This window comes from Falco peregrinus, unplaced genomic scaffold, assembly GCF_023634155.1.
Source record: "Falco peregrinus isolate bFalPer1 unplaced genomic scaffold, bFalPer1.pri scaffold_35, whole genome shotgun sequence".
NCBI lineage: Eukaryota > Metazoa > Chordata > Aves > Falconiformes > Falconidae > Falco > Falco peregrinus.
Window position 1 is genome coordinate 1162442 of NW_026599603.1, and position 10524 is coordinate 1172965.

Here is a 10524-nt window from a genome sequence, read left to right on the forward strand (position 1 = left end):
TATACCATGGAGCAGCACAGAGGCCTCATGGACTGGCTACCGGTGAGGGCAGGAGCAAGGTGTTGCTGCCGTCTGCTCTCAGATGTTTGAGCTGGCTCTTGTTAGTAAGATTCAGGAATTAACAGCTTGGAGGTGCTTAGGAGCTCAGTGTTTCCTCCAGGGACGTGATCACTGAGGCTGAGCACAGAGCCTGCCGTTCAGTGCCAGAGTAGACTTTGGTACCAAACAAATCTCCCACCAACCAGCTGAATGTCCTGAGACCTCACTGGAAAGGTGAAAACTTTGCTTGTCCATTGCAAGTAGGGCGATGTGCTGGGGGCTTTTCCTTAACCCCAAGGACACAGCCACACGTGGTAAGATCTCCAATTTTTCCCATCTAATCCCATCTCTGGGCATGGCTTTTTTCATGCAATACCAGTTGGAAAGAGTTGCATGTGCATGGACAGTCCCAGCTTGGACCTGTTGGACCATGGGGACCATTTTCCTTCAGAAGTCATGCAGGGAAATACAGCATTCAGTGTCTTTGGCCTGTAGGAGCAAAGATACAGCATAACACATGAAATCCTTGTTAGCCTTAGGACCTTCCTTAAAAGCAAAGGAAGAACATAACGTTCAAAGACAGAGTGATGCCATGGGGCAAGCAGGGTTTCGGGAACCTGGAAGAGCACAGGAGAGATCTGAAGCTTCCAGTTGTCCTGCCCTGCAACATCACTGGCCAGCAGCTCACTGGTAGTGGCCACCGACCAGAAAAAAAGAAGAGAGCTGGTCCCTGGTATAAGTCAGGAGACCATATTCACAAAGATCCCCTGTTAATGAGCACCATTTGCTTTCTAGTAATGCTTAAGACAGTGAACCTGATTTTGTGCATGCAAAAGGAAAATTACGCAGCAATGCCTTCATGCTGTAAGATGATGACTTGATGATCTTAAAAGGTCTTTTCCAACCTCAACAATTCTATGAATCTTATGATTCTGTGAAGGGCAGTGCATTACAGTTGGGGCCATATATCCCAGCAAGGGCCTTGCAACGGCTCTAAAGGTCAGAATAATCATTTCCAAGTTGCCACAGCATCTCAAGCTATAAAAGAGCTACGTTCAAAGGTTTTGTGCTCCATTCTTACCCCTGTTCAATAGCCCATTTCATAATGAGAAGTCACCAGCTTTCCTCCCCGTGTTTCAGGTTTCAGTATTAATGGCATTGATGAGGCTTGGATTATGATTACGTGAAACTGGCAACGAGAAACACATAAAGTCCAAAATAGAAAAAAGCCCAAATAGAAAAAAAAGTTGTATTACTGGTGCTGCGAGCTCCTCTTTCCCACAAGAGGGCACCCAGTATTTGCAGAACTACTGCTTGGCCTTTGGGTGCTTTCTCCAGCAGCAGGTCACACTGTACCAGCAGTAGCGAACGGTCCGGGAGAGCTGGCAGGTTGTGTTGTGTTTGGCTCCTCCTGCTTGTATCCAGCTGTTAAACCAGCTGAAAAAATACATTACGGTAACATTTCCATGTCTGTATTTTCTATCATTGCTGCAGGGGTGATCCTGCAGATCAGTGACAAGAGCAAGAGAAAAGCATAGGAAACAAGCTTTCTGTTAGTATGTGATTTGTGCAATGGGAACATATGAAAGCCCTTTATAAAATGATGCCTGTCACACAGGGACTGTGGGATGGCAGCATTTGGAAGTTTAGACAGAGGTGCAATAGTGAGATTCAGTGTATCAAATTTTATTCTCTCTCCTTTTGGTTTTGTTTTGGTTTTTTTCCCATGCCAGAGTAGCAGCTGAACCAGCAAAAGCACAGCACTGGGACAGAGGTAGAATTTTTTCTAATAGTGCTCCGAAGGGGCTTTTTAAAAATGGGTTTGCTAAGACGTCTGCCATTAAGAATAAGGGATCCTGCCCCAATGCAGGGAGATGCTCTGAGACATTTTTGCAGGTCCTTTCCTGTGGGATTCCCCTTTCCATTTATGAGACATGCATCAAAATCTCGTGGGAGGCAGCCTTGCTGTCTCCAGCAAGCAGTTTCTGCCTGAATTTGTGCATTTTGGCCTCGAGAGGTTGTAAGAGAGGAGGGGAAAAACCCCTTGCTTTCCACTGCTGCTGCATCCCAGGATGGAATTTCCTCCGGGAACCCTTTGATCTCTGCTCACCAGCACTCACACAAAACTCCTGCACATACCCTGCATTTCAGTAGATGGGATCCTGGCATCCCAGCTGTTTCAGATTTATCGGGGGTGAAGGTGGTGGTGAAGTGTTGCCTTTTAGCCCCAGGGTATTAGTGGCCTTGGTGTGTCACCTTGTATCTTAAGTAAAAGCCATTCTGACTTTCCCAAGCTTTTTATACAGAAAGCAGCAACTTCTGTCTTTTCTTTGTAGCTGTAACTAGCTCTGCTGGCTCTTCTCCCACATTCCTGGTATAGATAAATTCACTCACAGCTGTTTAAGCCAGTCCTTCCTCCACCAGCCTTTATGCTTTTTCCCAGTGCTAAGTAAGAAACAGAATTTCCTCGAGGTCTCTTTTGTCTACTGAAGACATCACAGCCTGCAGTACCTCAACCTGGCTCTTTACAGGGTCCTCAGCTACCTTCCACATGGGTTGTAGTTCTTTCCCCTTGTTGCTAATAATTCTCTTGTCTTCTGACTATAGTCCCTCTGCAATCAGCGATATCATCTTCCAAGAGGCCTCAAAAGAGCTGGTTTTGTTTGGGAAATAGAACCTTAAAGCTAAGTAATCCCAGACGGATGTAACCAGAAATAGCTGTGGTGTAGCAATAAACTGAACTTTGACCAAATGAAGGATTTACAAGCTTTTCTTCCTGATGACTCTTTTTTGATGGCACAGTGGCTGCATATGAAGTCACGGTATGAGACCTAACCATCACAGAGCTCACTGGTGGTGGTACTTCGCTTAGAGCGTTGCATGGAGATAGGAATCATTTTCTCTCACAGTAAGATGTAGTTATTCCTGGACTGAAGCACAGCAAGGACACAATTTAGGAAAGAGAAGCCTTTACCTAGTAAGATTTTACTAATCATGAAGGAAATGAAGTCTAAAAATGAGCTAAAACAAAGCATTGATTTCTGTGGAAAATGAAAAGCAACTTTTCCTTTTTTGTTTGGGCTGCTGCAGATCACAGGTGCACATGGAATAGAGCCACACGATGCACAGGTCAGAAGGGGCACATGGAGGTCAGCTCATCGCAGCTTCTGCTCAGAGCAGGTCCAGGTAGATCAGGTTGCTCAGTGCCTTGTTCCTGTCAAATTTTGATTGCCTTTAAGGATGGAGATCCCACATCCTCTCTGGGCCCCTGTCCCAGTGTCTGAATACCTCCATGGTGAACTAATTTTTCCTCACATCTAACCAGAATTTCCCTCCTTGCAATTTGCGTCCATTGCCTTTTGTTCTTGGTCCATTTTTCCTACACTCTCCACTAGGTAGATGTAGACAGCAGTAAGACCCCACCTTTTGCCTTCTCTCCTCCAGGCTGAACAAGCCCAGGTCTCTCTGTCTCTCCTTGTACACCACATGGCTCCAGCCCCCCAGCAGCCTGGTGGCCCTGACCACCAAGGGTGGGCAGCCTCACTCCAGCCTTTCCTCTGCCAGCAAGGCCAGAACTGGACATGGCACTCCAGATGTGGTCCCACAAGTGCTGAAGAGAGCGAAGGATCACCTCGCTCAGCCTGCTGGCTAACACGCTTGCTGTCTAGCCCTGTACGCACTGGCCTTTGCTGCACCTTGTTGACTCAGGCTCAGCTGAGGACCTCAGGCCAGGCTCTGCAGAGCTGCGTTCTGTGCATCTGGCGTCCAGCCTGTGCTGATGCACGGAGCTATTCCCTCCGCGTGCAGGACTTGGCATTTGTCTCTTGCTGAACTTAATCTGCAAGTGCACGCTTAGGCAATAGGTGGCACTGATGGTTGGTGTAGCTTGCATTGTCACCAAGAGAGTGTCGCTGCGGAAGAGAAAGCCAGCAGAGGAGACACCTGGGTTGTTTCGCTGGGAGCTGTGGCTAGGCGAGGAGGAGCGGACATGTGGCAGGAGATGCTTCCAAACGCCTGGTGAGATCTCTTTGGCACAGGGAGGAGGGACTCTAAACAGGGGTCCCCAGGGTTGGGGCAGGAGAAAGGCCCTGTGGGGTCCACCAGGCCATCGGTGGGTGGGAGCATGCAGCTGAGCTTCCCTGAGCATGGGTAGGGAGGAGGCTTTATAAGACTGAGCCTTGTTCTGTGCCACTCAGAGAGCTGTTTCTGGGACATGCTTGCTTTGTTAGCAGTGCCGAGTTTGTGCTGTTGCCGTGATAACTGGTTTCATGCCTCTGACTCACTAAAATCCAGGATGTAAGTGCAGGGGGTTGTTATTACTTGTTGCATAAGCTACTCAGCCTCCAGGGACGTGGAGGCTGACACTGTTTACTCTTAGGAGCTCTTGGTCTTCTTTGTCTGGGAGTGGTTTCAGGAGATACTTCCTTAAAAATCACATAGACTGTCTCAGAGATCAATTACCCAATTGCCTTCACTACTGCTGGGCTGTCCAGTACAGGCACTGTGTTCTGCATCACAGGTAGCAGTGGGAAAGGGTACTAGGCAAAAAGAAACACCCAGTGAACTTGGTTTTTCATGGAGTTTCCTGTCCTTTTTAATTTTTTTTTGTCTCAAGGCATCATAATTATGACACCAAACAGCTCCCTCATCTAGCTGCCTTCCACAAGGCAGAGTAACAAGACTTTCTCTGTTGCTTCTAAGTTTTTGGTAGATTTTAGATTCTGCTTTTCTTGCAAGAGAATCTACCAGGCTAAAAGAGAACCAAAGAGGATGTTTTCTTTTTCTTGCGGGCAGATGAGACCTAAAAGCTTGGTATCCAGTCAGGAGTAGTTGGAAGTAGCAAAGGTACAGCAGCTCACTGAACCTGAACAGGGAAGGGTCCCACAAGCTGCTCCTCATGCCAGCCCTGGGCAGGATGAGTACCACGTGGCTGGCAGCAGAGTAACCCTTGAGCTTGGAAGTCCCCTGCCAAGGCTGGGCCCCTATCGCTACACAGCTGCCAAAATAAACTATTTACTTGGCTGAAGTAACACAGCCCTCTGTAGGATGAAACACCGCAAGGACACCTACCCAGTTGTTCAGTGCCTTTTATCTAAATTGTGCTGAAGGAGGGAATATTATGGTGACAAACTATCTAGCTAAAACACAGCCCAGAAACACTGTCTCTGTTGCCAGCCAGCTGAACAGCTTGTGATCCCATGGCTGCGCAGTAAATGGTGCTGGCAGGGGATGTTCCTTGCACCATCCCCAAGGGATGGTACCATTCAGACAACACTATCAGACTAAGAATCTTTCCCACCCCACCCCCACCCCCATTTTCTAGGGATGGCATCTTGTCCCGGATCAGGTAAGTGAAATAGCTGCTCTGTGCTGAGGAGTTCACTTTTTATTAGCACCTGGGTTGGGGCACAGCATAGTCCCTTCCATACCCTGTATGACAAAAAATCTTCATTCACAGTCTTCTTTGAGCCCCCTGCAATAGCCCCAGACAGCTCTGCTAATCCCCAAGGGAAGCCGGAGAGCTTGAGGCACAGGTCAGAGGGATGGGAAGGGACACTACATTTAGGACTGATTGCTGAAGGGTTTGAACGGTTTTAAAACATTGCTGTCTGCCTGTTACATCCAGCTCTGGTGCCTTAGCTCCCACACCTCAAGAAAGTCTGAAACTTTGCTGTCTAGGTAAGAAAAAGAGGCACCAGACAGACAAGTTGAGACCTTTACCTATGGACAGCTATGGTGGAGGGCTAGCGTTGCCCTAAAAGATGACTGAATCTGTAGGGGAGCTATGTATATAGCACAGTCAAGGGGCATGTCTAGCACATCCAGCTGTCTCCAGCAGCTGAAAACTCTTGTCTCTGCTCCTCAGCCCACTCTGTGCAGTTTTTATTCCTGAAGCTGTCCAGGTGCTACTATCCCATTCACTTCAGTACCTGCCTTAAAACAGATAGATCCATATCCTACTGATCCTTGTCTCCCAGGGCACACCTGGTTCGTAAGGAGTGGGACAGAGAAGCCTTGTGATTAACAAGTCCTGATCAGCAAAGGCTTAAGGTCCCTAAGAAACACTGGTAGATGTAACCCTGCCACAAATCCTGCCTGCGATCTTCAAAAATAACAGAAACAGCCAGCCCCTGCTGACTGCATGGGGTTTGTTACTCACATCCAACCAATGTGACTACAAGCCTCAGCATAGTCCCTTTACCCTTGACACTTCTGTTGGGCGCAAACAATTTTATGCCTCCCCAGGTCATTTGAATGTTCTCAGAGGAATGCAGTCCTGGTCCCTGTGGCCGCTCTGAGCGTTGGAGGGATGCTGGTTTACTGGCTGAGGTCTAGACACAAGATCAAGACTATTGAAATGGGCAATGGATGGTGGGGCTCAGATGAAAGACCTCTAAAAGGGAAAGAAGATGAAAGTATCTGTCCCTTCAAGATTGAAACATCTGACAAAGAACTTGAGGTACCCGTGGCTGGGAGGTAAGGAGGGGCAGAAAGTTGCAAGGTGGAGCCAGTTCATCACCCACCTTACTGCTTTGAGGTGAGTGATGTCTTGGGGGCAATAGCCAGCGCAGGTCCGTTAGATGATGCTCTGGCTCACTGCCCTTTATGAATGGGATTTGAGCTCAGATTCACTGCAATGTCTTTATGCTTTCTGAGACCACAGACTCTCAATGCAACCTGGGGCTGCTCCTGCAGAAAGGCCATGCTTTGAGCAGCAGAATTTGACAGCAGGTCTGCAGTGGTGGAATGGGGTGGGAGGGCACCGGGATAGCAAAGGCACCAGTAGGGCAGGACTGAGGGGCTTCCACAGAGGACAGGGTTGGAAGGGTGAAGAAGGATGGGGTCCTTCTTCCTTCTGTCCCTACAAGCCTGTCACTAATTATCTGGCCAACTAGCAGTCGGTAGCACAGGCTAAGCTGCTTGTTCTTCTCTCAGCTGGCAGTGCTGGCAAGTTCCTAGTGCCAAAAACCCTAAAGCGAGTTAGCAGTAAGGCAAGCGTAGAACCCACTACTCCTGAGTGCCCTAGGGGAACTGCTAACCTGTAGAAAAATATATTCTCCATATAAATGATTCAGGAAGTTATACAGAGTATGGCAGTGCTTCAGGAGGGCTTGTGGTGTCCCAGAGAGAGACACAGAAGCCGGTGGAGCCTGTTCATGCCTGCCTTAGCATAGGGCACATGCAGGCATCTGGCCAGCCTTGCAAGAGCTCCTGTCCGCAGGACCTGCATCGCCGCCTGGAGCAGGCCCGCTACACACCGCAGCTGGAAGGGGCTGCCTTCCGCTACGGCTTCAACTCCGTCTACCTGCAGAAGGTGGTGGCCTTCCGGAGGAGCCAGTTTGACTGGCGCAAGCAAGTGGAAATCCTGAACAAATATCCCCATTTCCGAACCACCACTGAAGGTGAGGGAGTCTCTGTGGCTTGAGCAGGTCTCACTCTGAAATGCACAGAGAGAATGGGGGGCTTTAAGAGGTTACTATATTAAGACAACAGTACGCATAACAGCTTAATGAAGGATCAGTAGTGGAGGCTATGTTATTAATAACCCTCTATAGATTAAGATCATTGCACAGTGGTGATAAGATTAGATCTGCTTGAAGATGGGCTTCATCTGGCTCTGAACCTGCACGAAATAACAATGAGGTTTTCTTCTGCTATTGCCTTGAAGCCACCTTTGAAAATGTAAAATTTACCCAGGCCCTGAGGTTGGAATATCCACCACCACCACCCAGTTTAGCCAGGTGAGGTTAGCCAGACTTTAGATAAGTGATCTGCAGGTTAAACTTACATCCTGCGCTTACTTTTTCCATGTTTCTCTTTTTATCACCCACACATTTTGTAATTTAGTCATGTTTTTGCATGTGTCTTAGCTGCATTATGCTATTCATTGAAGTGCAGCTGTACTTATATACTGTAAGACCAATTTCTCAGGAGGTGGATGCTCAGTCTCCTGTGACCCCAGTAACTGGGACTGGGATCAATACCTCTGTCTGTAAGTAAAAGATGAGACACAGGTAAAATACCAGGCATGTCCTTTCAGCTAGGCATCTTCTTGCCATGGGTGGATTGTGTACCTTCTGCTGTGAATGCTAATCACAGTTTTGCCACCCTCCTTCTTCAGAGTTTGGAACAGAAACTGTGATGGAACTAAGGCTTTAATTTATCTGTCTGGATGTGTGGCAGGGATTGATATCCATTTTATCCACGTGAAGCCCTCCTATGTCCCTCACGGTCGAGCTGTTCAACCTCTGCTGATGGTCCACGGCTGGCCTGGCTCCTTCTACGAGTTCTACAAGACTATCGCTCTACTCACAGAGCCAGCTGAGCATGGCCTGAATGAGGGTGACATGGTGTTTGAGGTCATCTGCCCATCCATCCCAGGATATGGCTTCTCTGAGGCACCACACCAGAAAGGTGAGCGATGAAAAGGCGCTGTTGGAATTGCCAGGTTCTTGGAGCCTCAGTCATCCCTGGCCCTCACCAGGGAATGCAGTTTGTGAATGCAGATGCTTGGCTCTGCACTAACACCCATGTGGCTGAGGCTCTGGGGCTGCCTGTGGAGATCTGGAAGGTAATGGTAGCTGGAAAACAGGTCTGCTTTCCACTCTATCCACTTTCCACTGAATTTCCATCTTGTGTTCACTGTATTGCCAAGGAGCAAGGCAGAGCAGCATAGCACACTGTGCCTTTACACAGCAGCATACTCATGTGCCTCTGTCAGACCATGATCTTTGGCCAGGGGATGATACACCAAGACAAACAGGTTTCCTCTCTTTCTCTTTACCTACAGGCTTTGACAGCAAAGCAACTGCTCGGAAATTTCATAAGCTGATGAATAGATTGGGCTCCAAAGAATACTACCTACAGGGAGAAGACTGGGGATCTCTTATTACCACAAACATGGCCCAGATGCTGCCACAGTGAGTAGCAAAGGGAATCAGTGCAGAGAAGGTTTCTCCAGTTCTTACCCTACCTTCTGGCTCCACGGTCCGGGTCCTGCCTTCTGTTTGCCCTGCCTCTCATCGCCTTCTGCTTTGTTTTCTCCAGGGGTATCCCCACCCCTGTGCATTCAGTCATATTCATGCGCTTTGCATTGATAGTGGTATTTGCATTCTCACGCTTTCTAAATTTCATAGAATCATAGAAGCATTTAGGTTGGAAAAGACCTTTAAGATCATTGAGTCCAACCATAAACCTAACACTGCCAAGTCCACTGCTAAACCAGGTCCCTAAGTGCCACATCTACACACCTTTTAAATACCTCAACCACTTCCCTGGGCAGCCTGTTCCAACGCTTGACAACCCTTTTAGCGAAGAAATTTTTCCTAATATCCCATCTGAACCTCCCCTGGCACAACTTGAGGCCGTTTCCTCTCATCCTATCACTTGTTACCTGGGAAAAAGTGACCAACACCCACCTTGTTACAACCTCCTTTCCTGTAGTTTTAGAGAGCAAGAAGGTCTCCCCCAAGCCCCCTTTCCTCCAGACTAAACAATCCCAGTTGCCTCAGCTGTTTCTCATAGGACTTGTTCTCTAGACCCTTCACCAGCTCCGTTGCTCTTCTTTGGACACATCTTTCTTGTAGTGAGAGGCCCAAAACCGAACACAGTATTCGAGGTGCAGCCACACCAGTGCTGGGTACAGCATCACTGCCCTTGTCCTGCTGGCCACGCAATTTCTGACACAAGCCAGGATGCTGTTGGCCTCCCTTATCTAGGGAAGAGTTGTACAGAGAAAAATGGAGTGCTGTTTGGCTTCTCTTTCACTAGGCATGGAAGTAAGCTCTGCTGCATTTTGATTTGAGACCTCAAGGATCATCATTCTAAATCAGGAAGGAGATAAATTTAAAATTGGCAGGGAGAAAAGGAAGGAGCTCAGCCTTTCAGCAGCTGATCAGTACCATGAAGTATAGGACTTTCCTGGATGGAGATGGCACCAGCTGTACCATTTTTAACTCTCCCAAATTTTTTTTGAAATCACGATAAATGTGAAGGGCTTATGTATTTGGCTTAGTGAAATGCTTCTATTACAGCTCCCGTCAGACTTATTTTCTAGAAAATTTGGAAACAGAAAACTGCTTGATTTAACCTTCTATTCATTAACTTGATTTCAGATCTGTGAATCTTATCTTCGCTGGCAGAGAAGGTTTGAGAAGGATGATAACCGTGATGCTTGGGGCTTATATACCATGGCTCATAGGCTTTACTAGGGAAGATGTTCGACATATGTATCCTTTCATCCAGAAGAATATACATGAACTATTGCGAGAGTCTGGATACTTACACATCCAAGCCACCAAACCAGACACTGCAGGTAATGAACCTTCTCTATATCACTATGAACTCTGTATACTGACTGCTTAAGGCATATAAAAACATAGTTGAACAAAAGCCAACCATGTTTGAGAAGCAATGAATTCTGGTGACTGAATGCAAGACATGGGGACAAGAGCTGTGTAAAAGGAAGTGAAAAGGAACCACTTA

General features: G+C 47.6%; 1 protein-coding gene across 1 annotated transcript; it reads left to right on the plus strand.

The window, feature by feature from the left end:
- The first annotated feature begins 3884 nt into the window (after positions 1-3884).
- LOC129783373 (epoxide hydrolase 1-like) lies at positions 3885-9085 on the plus strand. Its single transcript, XM_055793357.1, has 6 exons — positions 3885-4056; positions 5363-5386; positions 6286-6499; positions 7262-7442; positions 8224-8454; positions 8831-9085. The coding sequence occupies exons 1-6, from the start codon at positions 4028-4030 to the stop codon at positions 8962-8964; spliced, it is 813 nt and encodes a 270-aa protein (XP_055649332.1). The 5' UTR covers positions 3885-4027; the 3' UTR covers positions 8965-9085.
- Positions 9086-10524: the final 1439 nt, after the last annotated feature.